Source organism: Phasianus colchicus, chromosome 9 (genome assembly GCF_987193195.1).
Source record: "Phasianus colchicus chromosome 9, bPhaCol1.hap1.1, whole genome shotgun sequence".
In the NCBI taxonomy this organism is placed as follows: domain Eukaryota; kingdom Metazoa; phylum Chordata; class Aves; order Galliformes; family Phasianidae; genus Phasianus; species Phasianus colchicus.
Window position 1 is genome coordinate 9,474,995 of NC_143444.1, and position 19,470 is coordinate 9,494,464.

The following is a 19,470-nucleotide window of genomic DNA, read 5'->3' on the forward strand; positions in this document are numbered from 1 at the left end:
TTTGGGAGCTGAGACCCTGCTGGCAGAGGTGGGCCTCCCACTAGGGGTGCATCATCAGTGTTGTTATCTCTCTGCACTGCTTTCTTGAAAGAAACCCCACAGTGTTAGAGATCTGTCAGCAGCCACTCACTCCCAGCACAGTTGGATTGCTGATCAGTTTGGTACACCTGGGCTGGTGTCAGCCACTGCAATTCAGCATCCAGCACAGCTCATGCCACGTGGCTTCTGGATAGCCATTGCATGAACCTGGGAAGCAGCCTGGCTATTGGAAATTGAGTGTTGCTCGCTGGTAGGGAAAGGGCTGAGTCATTCACTAAAAGCTCTTAGCTCATGTTTTAAGAGAACTTGCACAGCTTTTGCTCTTTGGAGTGCAAGAAAGTGCCTTGTGTTAGAGTGAGCCTGTGTGGCTCCTGGGCAATAGGAGGCAGAGAGAGTGCTATATTCTGCCAGTTGCACTTCTCTGGCTCCTGCGGGGTGGTGGCCAGGCACAGAGTCCAGATCCTTTCTCTGAGTGCTGCTTCTAAACTGCACCCTGCAGCAGCTGCTGAGCGTGAACACAGGTTGTGAAGATGGACTTGGTCCCACCTAGCTGGTTGCTGCCTGAACCTCCTCGTGCAGTGGAAATCTTTACCTGCACCCCTTGCCTGATGGAGCGGTGTGGAAGAGGAAGGAATCAAGGCTCAAGGAACACAATGGAAATCCTGCTACATACAGCCAGTCTGCTGTGGGAGCACCAAGAGCACTGTAGGAGAGTTTTATGGGGAAGCAGAGAGGTCACTCATACAATGTCATTGGAATCTGGAGTCCTTTTGTCCCTTGGCTTCGTTTCAGCTCTGGAGACTTGGTGGAACTTGTAAACAAAAATCTTAAGAAAAGCCTAACAACTGGCATAACTGTTCTTAGTGATTATTCAGTTCCTTTTACTGTGATAATAGCGTGCTTTGAGGTGTATTTTGTCCTAGAAGTGAGAGAGATTATTTCTTCCTTTTTCAGGGGGCTGACTCCTGGTGATGTACCTTCTCACTTCTAAGAGCCTTAAAGCATCTAAATCTGCCTATGTATCTTTGTTCAATCTGAATTAATTTCTTTTGGTGGGGAGGGAACATGCTAATCTGTTCCTGGATAGGAACAATTGATTGCAGGTGGAAGGATTATACCCAATCAAAACCAGTAATTTGACAACCACCCATTACAGATAAAGATGATTTTCTTTCTAGCCTCTCTGCATGGGTTTAGGATTTATTATTCCTAAGAAATATAGATGAAGTATCCAAAACCACAGTTCAAAATATTACAAACCAAGGTCAGGTCTGGCTTTGCATTAAAGGTGGGTATCCATGCATGTGGTAGGAGGAGTAGAAGAGATACTGGCTAAGGTGAGAGGATTCTGGATAAATGTTTTGGGATCCCAAAGGACAAGAAAGAGGAAAGAGCGAAAAAGAGAAAGTGAGGAAGAGGAGCACAGTCATCTTGGCTCTCCTTTGATCTACATGAAGAGCAGATCTCCTGGTAAGCTGCATTTTCAGAGGTGTATGTACAAGATCATAGTTGCCCAGAGGGCGCGACAGGACTAGCCCAGCTGAAACCCAGTCAGATTGCTTGGGACTGCCTGCATCTCACTGTGAGCTGTGTCAAGTCGTGGCTGAAGCAAGTGATTTATTGCACAGTAGCTCCTCTACTCTCTCTGGTGAGATGGAGCTCTCTGGGGAAGCATGAACAACTTATCTGCTGGAGTTGGGCAAGACTTGCTTTCAAAGAGCTAGGAGCAAAGCCACGCAGTAGCTGTGAGATGATCAAGTTATGACTGTGCTTCCCTCGTGTGATGGGCAGGACTTGCTGCTGCCTGATCTGTAGCCTGTGGAGCTGAAGAAGGGTGAGAAAGCTGAGCTTCTCTGAGCATCAGTATGGGTTTCTCCCTTCCCTTGATAAAAGTGGAGCTGGAAGTCTTGTGCTCTCAAGAGATAAATTTGCTGGGGACTTGCATCCGTGGTTGGACACCAACCCACCATCAGGAGTTCAGACGTTTCTTTGATGTCCTTTAGGGAAAAAGTGAAGATGCAGTGCTTGGGATTAAGAGCAGGGAGGGAGCAAAGCCCCTCAATAGCAACGTTGTGGGTGAATGCGATGCAGGATTTTGTCCGAGTGTTGCAGAGCTCTGAGCACTGAGGGATGTGCAAAAAGAGAAACATGAGGAATCTTGGTGTTTGCCTTCCTGTTTCCCATGCTTAGCCACTGAGAAGCATTGTGTACCTTCCCTGTGCAGTCACTTTCTCTGCTGGACTTCAGCTCCTCTGTTCATATGGGTGTGCTCTGCAGCCCCCATGCCTCTGTCTGCAGCACAAGAGGGGAACAGTTGCTCTGTGGGCCCTTCCAACCCACCTGGATTCTCCCCAAGTCTTTGTGGATTCTCTCTGGCCCCTGTTAGATCTGACTTGCTGGCCTGTTGTCTTCACCCTCTGGACCCTGGATGGGAGCAGAGCAGGAAGGGTAATGTTCTTCCTGCTTCCAGGACATATGTAGTGTTGTCTTCAGGTGTCTCCAGGCCACCACGTGTGTTCTGTTGGGTCTGGTTTAGCTGTTTGCCATTCTCAAGCTGGTGTCCTGATCTCCCCAGTGCAACTCCATTTCTTGTGCAAGCTCCTGATGGCAGGGAACGTGCATCCGTGTGAGTGTGTGCGCGTGCGTCCCTGCAGTGCTGTACCAATAACCACGTGTCACGGCTTGTAACCCCGTGGCAGGCTAACTGCTTTAGCGATGCTGGGATGTGCAAGGTATGGCACATGGCTCCAAAGGTGGGACGTGTGACGGCCTTCCGTGCAGAGCGCTTCAGGTCCCAGTAAGTAACGCGCAGTTGTTGGTGTTGTTGTGGCACAGATCCATCTCCTTGCAGCAGGAGGCCGTGTGTCTGTACTGCCATAAAGCATGTTTCTCTGTGAAGCGGGAGGGAGGAGGAGACCTCCTCCTCGGAGATGGGCTGTAAGCTGTGTGCTCCTCCCTGCCCGTGCAGATCTGAGCGTGCTGGCAAGGGGCCTTGAGAGGAGACATTGGACTGGCGCTTGCATACTGTCCATCCCTGCTGCATGCTTGAATGCAACGTATAAAGTGAGTATTGTGCCCAGCGTGGAAGTAAGCTATTAACAACTCCTTTCTCTTTGTCTTTAGCCCTGATGAGGAGTCTTCGCAGAAGTTCATTCCCTTCGTTGGGGTGAGTGTATTTTAGTTAATGTCTCATGCCACAGGGTTAAAATGCTTCCCTGGTCCCTGGGGTACAGCAGGAGCACTGTGTGCTCTAAGGTGGAGGATTAGCATGAGCATCTGATGGTGGGATGCAACCACCTTGTGTGTATGCACACCTCTAAGACCTTTCAGAAAATTGCTGGGTGCTTCGCTTCCCAAGCAGCCAGCTCCATGCTTGCATGCCTGCTGGCACATAGCAAGCACTGTAGCCAGCTGTTACCTACTTCAGTACAGAGGAGAAAGCGTGCAGCCAAAATGCTCTGCCCCGTGGCCTGTCTTTGTTTCAGACCAAAGCACCTGTTTGGCACAGAGTTACTGCTGGGCCATGTGCAGGGGTGTGGGGTGTGTTCTTGGAAACCTAATCTCAGGTTCCTATGCTGAGTGTTACCCTGCATGATCAGTGTGGCCAAATGTAGTATTCTATTATCAGTGCTACGTATGCTTGTCATGAATGGTCTCCAGCCCTCTAAATACTCTATCCGCTCCTGGGAAAAGGAGAGCAATCCCACTGGGCAGGTCACATATCCCACTGTTAGGTTTGCCTAAGGCAGTAGCTATTTAATGTAGTTTATCATGTGAGTATGTAGTTAGGATGTTAGTCCTTGACTTTACCTTTAAAGTGCAGGCTATCTGGGCAGGGTGTGTTTGTGCTCCTGTTGGTGTGTTTTGTGCACCATGTGCTTTGCTTCAATAGATTCCCTCCCCTTCTTTGATGCTCTTCAACTTTCTTCAAGTTTTAGGTATTGAGTCATTGTCCTGTGGCCCAAAGGGTATCCCTTGACTGTTCTTCAGCTATCATGTTCTCTTCCACAGTTCTTGCCTCTCCCCTGTAGCTCCTACTTCTTGCACGCTGGTTACCTTGTTCTACCTACTCTGTGTTAAGCTGACTGCTGTGTGTTCCCCTTTGTATCCCCATCAATGCGTTGGAGCTATTCTGAAATCCCAAGGAGTTTATAGGGTTGATCCACTCCTGCACTCAGGCTGACCTTGCTTTCACTTCATCTCATTGCAGTGCAGATCTCTTCACAGTGCTCCTGTGATGGTGACAATATACTTCTATTTGTAGAGGGAAAGATACCTTCTGCTAAAGCAGAGGCACATCTTCTCAGTTTGCTTCCTGCTGATGAGTTTTGCTGTGGTATTGTATGTGTCCTGTGGCTGCTGGGCAAGAACTGCTGTCGTGAAACAGCTGTTTCCCTGCCCCAGTAATAGGAAAGGCTCAGAAGTGCTGGAAAGCTCCTGAGCCCGTTTCACTGAGCTGTTAGGCTCTGCAAAGCTTTTCTTTGGCATTGATTTAGTTCAATGCTGCTATGTGCAAGCAAATGGGATTCAGAAGGTTTGTCTGATTGCTCCTTAAACGAACATTGTCCTTACGTTAGCAACACTTTTCCAGTCTGGATTTGACTGTGTGGAAGAGAAAGAGTGAAATGTCTGTGGTGTGTGTAATGCTGCCAACTTCCCCCAAATTTGCCTTGAAAATACCGCTTGACTTTCCACATTGACTGGTGGAGAGGGTCAGGTCAGTGCTGCTTATTTCTGCCTCTGATGTACACCTGACATTGGGGCTGTTGGTAGAAGAGGGAGGGAGCTGGAAATGTTGGGCTTTGGGACTCCTAATGTTGCTCGGACTCTGGCTTCTGGACTGCAAAAACTGAAGACATGCAGCTGTTTTGGCTGTGCTGCATGGCTGGGCTCTGAGAGGTGAGAGGGGAGCTTTGTGAAGGACTGACTGCACGCACAGGCTGTGGTCGTGACACTGCATTGTCCTGCATTGTGCCAACAGTCAGGTGCTGGGAGAGTTAACAGGATGCACGTCCTTCCTGCAGGGAAAGGAGGCTGGCTGCATCCTCCTGGATGGAGGCTTTGGTGGAAGGGCAGCAGTCCCAAGCCCTATCCTGAATGAAGGGAAGGCATTTAGCCTCGTCTTCCTCCCATGTGTCTGACCTCGAGCAGCATCAGTCGGCCAACATGAAGGGAAAAGGCCAAAAGAGATTTCCTTTCTGGCTTGCAGATCAAGGTGGTTGCGGGCAGTTTTCTGTATTCCTTGTTCTTTCCCTAACTCTAATGCCTCGTCTCCTCGCTTTCCCAGTTCCTTAGAGTCTCTGAAACATCCTCTTGGCATTTAACGCATGCAGCACAAGTGGCTGTTGACTCCAGAGCCTGATTTGTTCCTCTTCAAACAAAGGTTGGCCAGACTGAGCTGCAGGCCCCACTGAGAGTCCTACTTCCATCTCCCAAGACACTCCAGTGCACACACTGCTGCATTCCAAGTGACTTTTCCAACACTGGGGTTAACAATCTACCAGAGAGCCTCAAAGCTCTCTAAGTCTGGTGCTGAGCGTACAGCCTGCTCCTGCCACTTCAAGAGCTGTGCAAAATGTTTTGCTTAATGATTAAGTCCTGTTTGTCGTCCCTCTAGCAAATAAATTTGCTCCCTAAAGATTTGCTCTACACAAACTTAATCATGTTCTGTTTTCAAGCAAAATAGGTCTAGTGGATTTTCTCACTCTAAAATGTTTTACTGACTTGAGGATACGCAGTGTACTGACTGGTGGTTGTTTGTATCAGTGTGCATTTGTGGCTGTATTACAGTGTGATTGGGATTGTTCTGAGCTGTACATGTGATGGTTTATCTGTGCATACAGGCTTTGCAAGGAGCTTTGTTTTATTTGCCAGATACCTCCCTTGTTTGGAGATTAGAAAACTCCGATCAGAATCCATACTTCGTTGTTTTTGTGGTTTCCTAACACAATCCAACTCTGGTGCAGCCTGGAAGCAGCTGCATTTGTGTGGTGGAAGCAATCCTAGCATCAGAGCAGTGCTAAAAAAGATGCTTGTATTCCTTTGTCCTCTCTTCCCTATTCCCCACAGGAGGCACAGGTAGGCCCTATAGGTGACATGGCTTGGGGCTGACCTTGGGCTAGTCAGAGCTGTGCAAGTCTGTAACAGCTCTGTAGGGTCTGTGCTTTCTTTTGGATAAGTAAGAGAAGGGATATGAGCTGGTTTTACTCATCTGGGCATGGCTGGGACCTGCCGGGCCCTTGCAAGACTCCACATTTTACCGTGCTTTTACACTGCTTTGACTGTAGGGACAGTGCCACAGGTAGTTGTAGGGTTGGACTGACTTTGGGAGGTGAAGAGTTCCCAAAATTCATAGGACTCCTGTTTCAGAGTTGTCCTGTTTGGTCTTTCCTTTCTAGGTGGTGAAGGTTGGAATAGTGGAACAATCTTCTGCAACGTCAGGTAACAAGCATCTCATATGTGTTTGTGGTGTCACACACATTGCAGGAGGCTGATTTCACAGGCTGGAAAGACCTGTTTGTTGCTTGTGTATTGAGGTTTTTGTAAGATGAAATTGCTTGTGTTAGCTCTCAGTTCTGTTGCATTTAACTCAAAGTTGCTGTCCTTTGTATTTCAAGAACTCCTTTTTCTTGGTACTTGTCAAGGAGCTTCAGGCTAGTTGAAATTCCCACACCCTCATCCAGGAAACTTCCACTCAGATATGAGCTAACACCCATTTTTTGTATGTGTATGCGATATGGATTCATGGTTACTGAGGTTTCCTACTTCCAACTGGAGAGAAAGCTCCATTCCCTAACAAATTCAATCTCAAACATGTGCCCAAGACTGCGAACTCCAAGACAGGCAGCAGTTTGACAGTCCAACAAATTTTGGTCCAAATGTTTTAATGTGGGAGTGAAAAGCTTGTTTATGCGTGTTTACACCTATTGATGGAGTAGTGACATTTTTCAGTGTAAACTTTTTTTCCTCCTTCACATACTACTAATCAGCAATTCTTTTTCCTAATCAAAAATCAGCTGGGAACCTTAGAACAAATGCTGGGAGAGAAGATGCCAGTGGGGAGTCCAGAGCATTGTGAATGTCTCTGCCTCTTACCCAGACATAGGCAGTCCTATGCTGTAGGTGTGGAGCAGTCACAACTGATGGGCTAGCTGATCTCTGGGTTGCATCTGAACAAAGCCAATACAGAGATGTGTACAGCATGAGTGTGGGTAAAGATACTGAGCTATCCCAGTGTGCACATGCTGGGCTGTGAGACAAACCCAAACAAACAGCTTGGCTTTCTCTCTGAAGGTGACTCTGATGATGCAGCTCCCTCAAGCTCCAGTGTCCTTTCTTCTACCCCACCTTCTGTATCTCCTGCTGTGAAAGAAGCCTCCCCCACACCACCTTCCTCACCGTCTGTCACAGGCAGCTTCTCATCCTCAAGGTAAAGCATGTTTTGTCTCATACACCCCCCTTGTCTATGTTATGATATATCCAGGAAGGAGGAAAGCTCCAGAAGGAAAGCCTGTTGCTCTGCCTTCTTCCTTCTCAGCAAACATTTGAATATGTCACCTCTCTCGCCTCTGGTCCTTGCTGGCCCCATGGTAGCTGAGGAGGGTAGAAGGGGATCTTACGCCTGATAGAAACATTTCTCAAGGACAGACACGTTCAGTGAGAAGGGGCAGCTTTTGTTTCTGATGGCCTGGTAGAAACCGTGATTCTGTGGCAACCTGTTTAAGAAGGTTTGTGTTCTCCGTCTTTTAGAAATTTCCCTTTGAGACTGAATTCTGCTGGGGAGTTATGTAGCTAAATAAAATACTGACCCTAATCCCCAGATACCTGTTCTGTAGCTGGCTTAATCCCTCACAGCTGTTATAAAACAGGACCAAGGTTTATAAGGACCAAGAAACTGTAAAGTCAGAGTGACTCACTGGAAATAGCAGGCTTTGTCTCTGTGACGTGGGATAGTTGTAAGGTGGCAAAATGTAAATGCAAACTGCCTGAGAGCATATCTGAATAGCAGGGCAATAGCACCTGTAGGCAACGTGAAGTTCTGCCTTAGTTGAAATGTGTAGACTTAAAGGGAGGAAACCAGCAGAAGACTGCCAGCAAAGAATTGCCTGGTGAGGACTCTTTCATTGCAACACAAAGTGTTGGTGTAGCTATCTTGCTCTTGCTGTGCAGTTCTGGTACCCACCTCCAGAAGCACTTGATGAAGTTGCACTTTCAAAGAAGCACAGGTAACATGATCAAGGGGATAGAGCAGCATCTTATAAGGACAGGCCAGAAGTGCTTGGATCCTGCAGTTGTGGGGAAGAGGAGACAGAGGTAAGATGCTCACGTTTTGCAGAATTGTAGTGGTGCTGGATTTGCTGAATGCTGAACTGTATTTTACCATACCTGTGGTACAAGACCTTGGCACACATAAAATTAACAAGAGGTCCATTGTAAAGAGAAAGGAAGGGGTTTCTGCACACTGCAGGAAGGTGTGTAGGGACCACATTTCCCTCTGCTACTTCTGCAGCAGCAGGATTGGCAGTTCAAAGAGGGGTTAAGCAAATTCATGGATAGCAGATCTGTTAATAGATACCAGAGGATGATGCAGGGATGTCCCCTCTGACATCCTTAGCCCTGTGATCGTCAGACTGACGAAGTCAGAGAGTGCTCTGCAATTAGAGGCTGTAAACAGTGTCTCCTACTGTCCCTTTCCTACTTATCCCTGAGAGCCCCATGGGGTCCTTTCAAGCCAATTTTAGAAATCAGAGGCCAAAGTTTCTTTTTAGCAAAAGGAACTGGAAATGTGGAAGTCCTGGATTAGCACATGCCCAGTGAGTGGAAGATGTTAGTGGGTTCAGCCTGCCCCAGGAGCCTACTTACCAAATCCCTGCTGTTGGCTCCTGGGAGAGCCCTCCCTGCCCAGAGAGTCCCAGCTGCAGCTGCTTGGTGCTGCGAGGACTATGCAGGCTCTGGAGGGCAGAGCTGACATCCCTTGCAGGAGATCCATGTGGGCTTTTCAGATGGGGAAGTGGTTTGGGAACCTGTATCCCCAGGAGTGCAGGCTGTTAAGAGGAAGTGTAGGTTCAACATTATTTCATCTCCACTGATCTGGATGTGACTGCACAGGAGGTGGAGGATGATCCAAACTTGAAAGATTGAGCCACTTGTTTAGTCAAGGATAGAACTAAAGGTTGTGTCTGGGACCAGCTTTACAACTGAGATGAGAAACGTGCTGTGAAAAATCCTTAAAACAATCTTGATTCTGAAACTGTACTCAGAAGCCAAACCCTGGCTTTGGTGGCCCTGGATGAACTCTGTTGCTGTCTGGCTTCAGCTGAATAACTGATAAAGGAAATGATTTTCAGAGAAGACTAGCAGTGGTCTATCCTTATTTTACGTGAGAGTTTCTGATTACGCAAGTGATGTAGAGGAATGCTTATTTCATTCAAGAGCACCAATTAATCTCTTTTTAAACAATTACCATTTCTTAAATGAGACCCCGTTAAATATAATTAGTCAGCAGACTGATAGATCAGTTTTTGTCAGTACTTGCATGTTAATTAACTCTATCTTTGTGTAGGAAGAAGTACAGGGGTTGGGTAGTGTGAGGAAGGGGCAGGCAGAGAGGGTGGTGGAATTTCCCAGGTTGCTCATCTTCCCTTTTCAGGCTTTAGAAAGGCTGACAGTGTGTTTTGGTGACACGTCTGCTGCCACATGATGCGCGGGAGTTTTCAATAGCACATCATGTCCTGAAATCTGCCATTGTTTAGCAAACATCACAGGGCTTGTGAAGCATTTACCCAGCACAGGAATTCCCCAGCCAGCAGCAGGGCTGTGAAGCAGATTGCTCCGTGCCCTAACAGGGACCTGGAAAGAGCAGGAGTGCTGTGTGACCTGGTGAAGCATTTGAACAGGAAGGAAGGAAGCTGGTGACAGAAAGAGATCAGGGACATAGGAGTTGGAAGTAATTCAGACAGAGATGGTTTTGGCAATGCTGTGCCTGGCCAGGCCATTCACTTATCAGTGCTTGGGAGGCAGTAGCCAGTAAGTGCTTACAGCCTCTCATCCTCTCTTGAAGACTGGAAGCGACCCTGGGCCGCCTCAGGGGTCAGGTTTGCTAGCTGGGTCACTGCACTCCATGTCGGGAAGTGGTTTGTCTGATCCCTTCCCCACTGCTTAACTCCATGGCTGAGCAGAAGGTCAGCTCATTCGGGCTTGTTGCAGCGCTGTGCTGCTGAGCTGCTACCACCCTGTAATGTGACCCGGGCTGCATCACTCAGTGATGACTTCTGGTGTGTTTGTGACTCATGGATCTCACCAAGAAATGTTGCTGCCTGATTTCACAAAGAGCCAAGCATTTCTCCCCAGCTATGTTTTTCAGTGGCTGCCGCTCTTGACCAGACAGTGAGAGAACTCCGCTGAGCATCGTGCAGAAATGAGCTTCTTCTCTTGTTTTCTAGCCAGGGCCTTGGTGCTGAGCTGATGGGCCTGCAGGTGGATTACTGGATTGCAGCTCCACCCATGGACAGAAAGAGAGACCCGGAGAAGAAGGACCCTTCCACTACCAAAAACACACTGAAATGCACTTTCCGGTCCCTCCAGGTCAGCAGGTTACCTGCCAGCGGGGAGATCGCCACCACTCCAACCATGTCCATGACCGTCGTGACAAAGGAGAAGAACAAGAAAGGTAAGGTAGACATGCTGACTGTTGCCAAAGGCCAAGAACGCAGTGCTGCTCTCCTTGTTCTGCAGCCCCGGGGCTGACTTGTCAGTCCTGTGTTACAGTCAGTCCCCAGATCCTAGTCTGTCTGTGGGTAGGAAGTGGCTCAATGAGGTGTTAGTTTGAAAGGGTGGTGGTTCTTTGTGCTGTAAAGAGTTGTGTCCACGCTCACAGCTGAACAGCTAAGATGGCATAGCTCAAAGGAACAACAGTGGGGACAGAAAAAGGTCAGTTGTGGGTGACTATGTAGAAGGGCTGGAGATGCACAGGACACTGTCCACAGCAGTGTTCCTTATTGCTTGTGTGGGATGCTGGGTGAGATAGGAGGGAGCTCGTGCCCCAGGCTGAGACACTTGGGCCTGAAGTCTTTATGTGCATAGATGGCAGTGCAGGGTGCTGGCATGGTCCTGCTAAATGGTCCTGCCAAATTCCTACTAAGAAAGTAAGAAACAAATTCAATTAGTACTTTGAGACATGAACGTTTAAATAAAAAAAAAAAAAAAAACACCACTAGTGAGTCTTGGTGCATCTCTTGTGAGCAGCTGAAATTCAATTATTTGCTTGTTTGATTTTTCTTCCAGTGATGTTTTTACCCAAGAAAACAAAAGACAAGGAGGTTGAGTCAAAGAGCCAGTGCATTGAAGGAATCAGCAGGTTGATTTGCACAGCGAAGCATCAGCAGAACATGCTGCGGGGTATGTACAGCTTGCATCCCCTTGGCTCTGGGGTGAGCCTCAGCTGCCAGCTGTTTTCCTGCAGGCAAAGAGCTGCCCTCGTAGCTGCCCTATGCCCTGGAGCCAGTGTAATGGGGTCTTCCTGGAGCCAGCATGGGGTATTGCTTTATAGGTCTGGGATGTGGGAAAGTCCTTCCTCTCCTAGGACTCTGGGTGAGGACAAAGGCTAGGCCAGGCTCCACTTCTGTAGTTCAGTGTTTCTTGTGCACGTCCAGGAAGTGGTGATGGAGAGAGAGCCACAATAGTTCCTGCTCCTCCAGGCAGAGATCTGGCACGGAGGCATACCATGGCAGTAAGCTGTGCTCACATCTGCAGGCAAACTTAGCAGTGTTTGTCAGGGGAGCTGTGTATCCAATTTCAAAAATATCCTCTTTGCCTGTTCAGTTAATAATTCCCAGCACTGTTAACAGAAGAGAAATTTTCTCAGGTCACCCTCCTTCATTCTGGCCAGTCCCTGTGAGACTGCTGAGTGGGGGGTGGTTGCAGAACATCACCTCTGCAGGAAAGGCAGAGACCCCCTGGTGAAAAGTGTGATGTGTCTGTCTCCATAAGAGCATGTTTGCTCAAAAAAGAAAGTAGAGAGTGTTTGGGAAATTGGAGAGATCAGATCAGGTGAAGCTGAAATCAGCAGTCTGGGAAGCTCCAGTGTCAGTGCTGCTGGAGCAGCAGTCTGAGCTGCTCTCCTTATCACTGGTCTGCTCTTCCACCATGTGTAGCGACAGTGGTGGGTTGGCTGAGCAGTGCAGCTCACACCCTGAGCACAGAATGTAGCCAGGCCTCCCTCTGCTGACTGTAGGGAGTTTTCTAGCAAAGCAGTTTCTGGCTGACCACTTACGCTTGCTGTTTTCTAACTCACCTATTTTATTTTTTTTTAAACCTTCCTCTGTAGTCCTGATCGACGGAGTGGAGTGGAACGACGTCAAGTTCTTTCAACTGGCAGCACAGTGGTCCTCTCATGTCAAGCACTTTCCCATCTGCATATTTGGGCACTCCAAATCTAACTTCTAGCCACACTCGGAGGGATCTCTGTCCATCCCAGGGACTGCACACCAGGAGCCAGGAACTGCGTGCCAACTCGACTCGCATCGCTCTGCCCTCTCCTGCAGAATTAATTACAGATGTGCTTGGATTACTTTTGAATTACTTTTTTTCTATTAACTCTTAAGTTTACTACAAGGGAAGGAAACCCCTTTAAACAAAGGCAAAAAACAACAACAGTCTTAAATATAGATGTGCTGTCAACAAAGCTGTGGGGGAGTTGGCAGGAGCAGGCAACACCTGCCCAAACACCTCCCACTTCAGAGCAGATAGCTGAATAACTGCACTGCTTATTAACCTGAGACCTCATTGGTGTGTGTGGGCTGGGGGAGCCGTGGATTTTGCAGAAGATCCTGCATGTTACGATGCGTTTCGACCCCTCCCTCTCCATATTTCTAGGAAAACCGATGGCCAGTCTTTCTTCCTGCTGCCAAAGGATGAGAGATCAGCGAGTCTGCAGGGCGTCCAGCTGTCCGGTTTGAAAACCAAACCGGTGGTTTGCACAGCTAGAGAGGGGCAGAGAGGAACTTGCCCTGTGCTACATGGGGTCTGCCCTGGGGCTGGGCAGGTGTCTGCGTTCAGTGCTGCCTGAGGAAGGCTGGGCAGGAGCAGGAACTGGGGAAACACAAGGTGTAAGGAACCTCTGCTGTCCCTGGTCTGTGACAATGACCAAACCGAGCCAGTCACCTGCAGTGCTGCTGAGGGACACCATGTCAGTGGGGTCGCTGCTATTTACATACTCACACCAATTATTTACTTGTCAATAAAACCTCGTCCAGCCTCCAAGGGGAAAGGATTTTTTTTTAATAGCCGCAAATTTTTTTTAATGCTTTCTTAAAAAAGAAAAAAGACAAATAAATAAAAAAAAAAAAAACAAGAGGAAAAAAAAAAAAACAAGTTGCCAAAAAGAAAAAAATAAAACTACCAAACCCAGGAAGATGAGCCGTTGCCTGTGAAGTGATCCACCGGTGTAGCGGCTGGAGCCGCAGCCAGCCAGGTGCTCTGCAAGTCCAGCTGCCTGCCCATCCATCTGTCACACCGCGTATGTGAGATAGTGTGTGTGGGCTGCTTCATCTTCTCTGCCTTTGTCCTGCCCCGGACTGTGCTGTCTGCACCTGGGTGTGCTGCTGTCATGCCCAGCTGAGCCACCCAGCACCTCTCCTTGTAGGGACTGTGAGGCTGTAACAGAGCTGCAGGGGGCAGGTGACCACCTGCAAGCTGTAGGAAGTTGTCCTGCTGATCTGTCTGCTGTGGGAGTATTCCCTGCTTCATTTCTCTATGGGATGCATCCTGTCCTCAGTAGGGCATTGCTGCAGGCTGAGCTTTGCTGTGTGATGTGGTCCTGCGCTGCAGCGGAGACTACAGGTGGGACAGGGCAATGGATGAAGCTGGATGGGTTCTTCATCTCTGGGCAGCTGGGTGCCCTGTGCCTGGGCTCTGTTTGGCCTGGCTTTTGCTTGTTTGGCACACCTTGGCGTTTTCAGAATGTGCTGTTGGAGGACAGGGATGCTTTAGAGCCTTTCCCAGCTTTGGCTGCTCAGTCAGTTGTATTTTTCTCTGAAAGGTTTGCAGAACCTGTGTTGTCCTGCTCTGCCCTGCTGGTGGGCTGACGGGGAGCAAGGTGAGAGCGTGGTCCCTGCTGCAACTCAGGGCTGGGCTGCTCTGCTGGCTTTGATTTAATGAAATCCTCCCGGTGACCAGAGGGGAGGAGGATGCTGTGCAGGCTGTGTGCATGCTCCCGCTGCCCCTTCCCACAGCACTGCCTCTCAGCTGCCGGCGCACAGCTGGGGCAGGGCTCAACTCACATCGCTTTGTCCATCTACTCCTGTGGTTTTGGCTGACCTGAGCTGATGCTGTAGGACTGCGTAGCGTTGCCTAGCAGCAGCAGCGTGGGAGATGGTGTATAAGCACATCCCTTTTTTTTTTCTTTCTTTCTTTCTTTTAAATTGTATTGAGGCTGTTGAATCGAAAAACCCCTTTCAAAGGAAATTAGTGTGAGATTTCTTCCTTGAGGCTCCCACTGCTGTGGCAGGAGCTGAGCGTTGGGCTCCATCTCTGGGCACCACACACAGCCCGGCAGCTCTGTGGCAGGCATGGGACGGGCAGCCCTGCTGCAATGACTGAACGCTGTGCTCCTCTGTGTGTTTCAACCTACTGTAAAGAAACGGGCAGTAGCTGGTGCAGGATTGCTGGGTCCTGCCTGTCACGTGTACATTGCCCTGCTCTACTGTGTGTGTGTGTGAGTGTATACGTGTGAAAGAAGCACTCGTTGCATTTCATGTTAGTTTGTGTTTTGGTGCAACTTTGTACACCTGAATTCACCGGGTAACACCGGAGGGAGATGGTAACACTGTTCGGAGAAGGGCTCCCACCTTGCTTGGAGGTGAGGGCTCGTTGTGGCACTGACCTAGTTTTACAGCACTGGTGAGCAGACGAGAGATGGAAGGTGTTGTGGCATCGTGTTGCACCTTGTGCTTGCTGGTCCTTTGGTTTGGGTTTTGTGGCTCGTCCCCAGCCCTGGGGCCTGTCACCTGCCGCCTGTCCTGCTGCACACATGGGGTTTTGGGTGGCTTTTCAGCTCCACACTGCAGCTGCCATCCACAGAAATTGTTATCACTTCCATCTCAGCAGTAGCTGCAGAGTCCTTAATTACCCATGAGCTTGGGGACAGCCACTGTCTCCTCGGCTGGGCTTTGCCGTGTTGCTGGCATGTGTTTGTGACTTAATCCAGCACAGGTGGAGGTTTGCTGGGGGCTGGAGGAGATGTGCTGTCAGCATGCAGTCATTGTTTGGCCAAAACCCACCGGCCTGTTCTTTACCTGGCAGCAATGGCCCTTTACTTTAGCAAAGGCCCTGTGAGTTTCCTCAGCTGCAGTGGGAAGCAGCTCACACAGGAAGGCTCCCCCTGGTCCTTTCTCACCAGCAACAGGCACGGAGGGAGCAGTGCAGAGCCAGGACTCGGGGCATTGCACATTGTGGCTCAAAGCTTGAAAGGAAGATCCTGTTGAGAGGAGCTAAGCTGATGGCTGCTGCTGGATGGGCGGAGGTGGGGATCCTGGAGCAACAATGGGTGCAATGCCTCCATCCCCAATCAGCAGGTCCTTGATTTCCATAGGGAAAAACACTGCTCTGCAGTCACCTGCTCAGCACTGCAGGGCATTGTCTGCCCAGCTGCGTGCCGCGGTGGTGGGGAAGCACTGTGGATGCTGTGTGCTGTGCTGTCAGCCCTGCCTGGGCCGCAGCACGAGAGGGGACGTTACCACTTGTAGATTCCTGAGTTGTCCATCTGTTTCATTGTTGTATTGTTTGGGTTCTCAGTTGTTTCTTTTTTTTTTTTTTTATGAAGACAGATTAAATGTAAATAGCTCTTTTTTTTTTTTTTTTTTTTTTTTGAACAAACCGCAACGTGCTCGACCTCGTCAACTATTTTATGGTACTAATGCAACACTAATAAAACTGGACATGAAAGCACATACCCGCCCCTGGAGTCATCTGTCAGCAGGGGCCGTTTGGCACCTTGGGCGGTTGTCTCCTGCAGGAAGAGCCGCTGGGTGCCACAGCCAGCACGGGGGGGATACAGGGATACAGGGCTGGCAGGCGCTGAGCTGGCTGCGGGCTGGGAGTGGGCTAACGGGGCTTGGCGAGGCCAGATTGGATGGGGCCCTGGGCAGCCTGGTCTAGCGTTAGGTGGGAAGGTTGGTGGCCCTGCATGTGGCAGGGGGTTGGAGACTCGTGATCCTTGAGGTCCCTTTCAATCCTGCCCATTCTGTGATTCCGTGGGACGAGGAACGCTGACGTGCCTTCCAGGGAGATGCCCGCCGGCTCCCACGGGGCCTCAACTGCAGGAAATCGGGCTGCGCTGACAGCCCAGCACGGCTTTTTCCTGCGCTCTCTACCCCGCGGTCCCCGACCCTTCCTCCCGCTGCAGCGAGCGGGGGCCGGACGAGGCTCAGCCCCGCGCCGCGTAACGCCGGGGCCGCGGCCGTGCTCTCGCGTCCGGGCGCCGTGAGACGGGGCGCCCGCGATCCGCCGAGATTCCGCCGATAAAAACCCAATTCGGCACCCGGGAAGACCGGCCCGCGGTGCGCTTCGTGGGCGCCCGTCCGTCCCGCTGTCCCGCCGCACGCGGAGCCACGCACGCTGAGCGCCGCCCCGCGCACGGCCACGCAGAGCCGCCCGTGAGGCGCGGCGCTCCGCCCGTCCCCGCTCGGCTCCCCCAGGCCGGGCGCGGCGCTCTCCGCCCCACGCGGCGCTCCGGGGCGGCCGCCTCCTTCCTCCCCTCCCTCCCGCCGCTCCCGTCCCGCCGCCGCCCCGCCTTCCGCCCGCCGCCCTCCCGCCTTCCTCCAGCGGCCGGGCGGCAGCCGGCGCGGCCCCTTTAATTCCCCCGCTCCCCTCCCCCGCCCGGCCGTTTCAGCCTCCATTTTCCAGCGGATCCGGCACCTGGAGGAGGAGAAGGAGGAGGAGGAGGCGGCGGGAGCGGCCCGCGCCCCGCACCCGGCCGCGTCCCGGGCATGGCCGCCAACATGTACCGGGTGGGAGGTAGGCGGGCGGCCCGGCCGCGTGCGGGCGGCTGTTGCGGGCCCGGCGGGGCGAGGCGAGGCCCGGGGCGGGGCGGCGGGGTTAGGCCGCGAGCGGGGGCGGCAGCGGGGGGGGACGGCGCGGGGGTGGCGGGGATGGGGGGGCCCGGAGGGGGGGACTGAGGGGGGGGGGGAGTCGGCCGCGAGGATGGCGGCGGGGTGAAGCGGGGTGAAGGGGCGGCGCGGGGAGGCCGCGGGGGGCGGCCCCGGGTGGAGCGGGCGGAGGTGGGGGCCCGGCCGGGAAGGGCCGCGCGGGGATGGGGCCGCGCAGGGCTGCCGGGCCGCGGGTCGGGCTGATCGCGGCCCCTCCCGTGCTGCCGGCCCGGCACGGCGCCCCCCGGGCCGCTCGTCCTTTGTTTTAACTCACGGGGAGAGAAAGGAGAGGCGGCGGGGTCCGGCGTGCGGCGTGACTCGGTACGAACGGCGAGGTGGGCTGGCGTGGATTTGCGCTCAGCCATTTTCCTCTGCCAGAACTGTTGTGCGGAACTTCCTTCCTTCTCCCCGCGTCTCCTCGCACGGGCGGCCCGGTTGTGAAAACCGCGCTAAAGTGAGCGAGGGGGGAAAAAATACAGCGAAGGTTTCCGATCCGTCCCGCCCGGCCGCTCGCCATCCGCCGCCGCTTTCCGTTCCCTCTGCCTTTTCGGCCCGTCCTCGCTCCGTGCCCCGAAATACGTCGCCTCCTTTGTCGCAGCGTGCCGCTTCCCGGCGGTGTTGGTTTACAGACGGCGAGCTGTGCCTCTGCGCCGGCCTGCCTCTGCTTCCTGCGCTGCCCCGGTGGTGCGTGAGGAGCAGCTGAGAGAGGAGGGTTGGAGATGAGCGGTGCAAACTTACGGCTGGGCTGCTGCTCTGAGTGGCAAAGGGAATCGTGGTTTAGCGTTTAAAGTCGTGCGAGTGAGTCCTGAGTGCTGTATGGGCACGTATCTTGCTTGGTCTGTGCCCTCATATGGGATGGGGCCTGTGCTGGAGATCTGTAGGCCACTTGCTGCTGCAAGCCAGCTCATTGCAGAGTGTGTAGGGTAAGCGCAGCCCGCCCTGAACATTGCTATGGATGATGATGCTGGGATGGTGTCCTTTATTTGGGCCCGGCCTAGTGCTGGACCGTGCTTACAGCATACGAACCCATCCTTGTGCTGGGGAACCCTGTGCAGCTGTTGGGGTGTTGCCAGTACTGAGCAGCAGGCAGAACCCAGCCTCCCGTGGTCTGGCTGCACTGCTGAGGCCATGGTGAGTGCTGCTGGCCTGCTCTGCTGTGAGAGTGCATAGTGGCACTTGGGCAGTTGTTTTTCCAGGTGTCTTTCTGCAGAGCCGCTACGTAGTCAGCCTGTGCTCCTGCAGGCGGTCACCCACACCAGGTGCAGGGTTCCCTTGGCCTTAGGTGAACTTTGTGAGGCTCTTGACATCCCTTTTCCCGGCCTGTTGAAGTTTCTCCAGATAGGAGTAGCAGCCCTGCCCTCCAGCATGTGCCACGTTTCTCACAGTTCCCCAAATGTCCAGAGAGTGAGTGCATTCACGTCACCAGGAAGCTTTTCCCTGTGTCCATCAGATGGATGCTGTTAGTGGCAGCCAGCCGAGGGTTGTGCTGCTGATTGCACTCCCTGTGCAGCCAGCCTTCACTGCAGGGAGTCCCGTTGCTCGGGCGCAATTTGCCCATGCTGTAGGCTGGTGTCAGTCACCTCTGTGTGCTTGGGATTGGTGTCCAGGCTTTGCTCCATAACCTCCGCAGGCAGAGGACGAGGAGCTGGCTGGTAGCCAGTTCCTGTGCTGGGGTATTGTGCTTATGGATGAAGCCTTGCTTGGGTGTGCTGCCGAGCCCCACGTGTGGATGGATGCGGCCATTTCTGTGCGGCGACCCCATCCTGAGCCAGGAGGTTGCATTGCTGGATTGCTGCTGACCTCTGGTGCTGGTGGCTCCTGTGAATGGCTGCGTGCTGAAGTTGCGTGTGCACTCCAGGGCAGGATTAAATCCCTGACGGATTTGTGCACGGTTGCTGCTTCGTATACTTCCCATTGCAGGAAGAACATCCAAGAGATAATCCGCTGTTGGCCTTGTGGTTACGAGTCGCGTGTGTGAACTGCAGACCCGACAGCTGCCAGCAGCAGCCTGTGTGATGTAGATCAATAATACTCCTGGAAGTGTGCGCTGATCACTTTTGGCCTGGTTGTGAAACGCTGTGGGCTTTTGCTTTTGTGATCCAATAGGTGGACTGTGCTTCTCTGACAGATGCCAGCGTGAAGCATGCAGTCGGCAGCTGTTTGCATAGCCTCCCCTTGCAGGAGCTGCTGTCTGCTGCTCGGAGGTGAGCAGGTCAGCGAGCTTCTCCACTTCTGCTCTGTGCCTTCCCCAGGAGTTCAGCTGCAGCACTGCTGAACTCCAGTACTG

At 52.0% G+C, this 19,470-nt stretch overlaps 2 protein-coding genes across 15 annotated transcripts in view; both read left to right on the forward strand.

Annotated features, from left to right (window-relative positions):
• PACS2 (phosphofurin acidic cluster sorting protein 2) overlaps nt 1–15,901 on the forward strand; it is a 67,105-nt gene extending 51,204 nt beyond the window's left edge. For 10 of the 11 annotated variants that reach the window (XM_031595732.2, XM_031595733.2, XM_031595738.2 and 7 more), the window contains 6 exons: nt 3,163–3,205; nt 6,438–6,480; nt 7,333–7,468; nt 10,482–10,708; nt 11,323–11,436; nt 12,365–15,901. In XM_031595732.2, coding sequence (XP_031451592.2) covers nt 3,163–3,205; nt 6,438–6,480; nt 7,333–7,468; nt 10,482–10,708; nt 11,323–11,436; nt 12,365–12,483 — 682 coding nt within the window. In that variant the 3' untranslated portion in view covers nt 12,484–15,901. Of the gene's footprint in view, nt 1–3,162; nt 3,206–6,437; nt 6,481–7,332; nt 7,469–10,481; nt 10,709–11,322; nt 11,437–12,364 lie in introns of those variants that run through there. The other variant, XM_031595737.2, reaches the window with a different exon arrangement.
• A 922-nt stretch (nt 15,902–16,823) lies between these two features.
• MTA1 (metastasis associated 1) overlaps nt 16,824–19,470 on the forward strand; it is a 71,524-nt gene continuing 68,877 nt past the window's right edge. For 2 of the 4 annotated variants that reach the window (XM_031595739.2, XM_031595741.2), the window contains exon 1: nt 16,825–17,052. In XM_031595739.2, the coding sequence (XP_031451599.1) occupies nt 17,025–17,052 (28 nt within the window). In that variant the 5' untranslated portion in view covers nt 16,825–17,024. Of the gene's footprint in view, nt 17,053–19,470 lie in introns of all 4 variants that reach the window. The other 2 variants (XM_031595742.2, XM_031595740.2) reach the window with 2 other exon arrangements.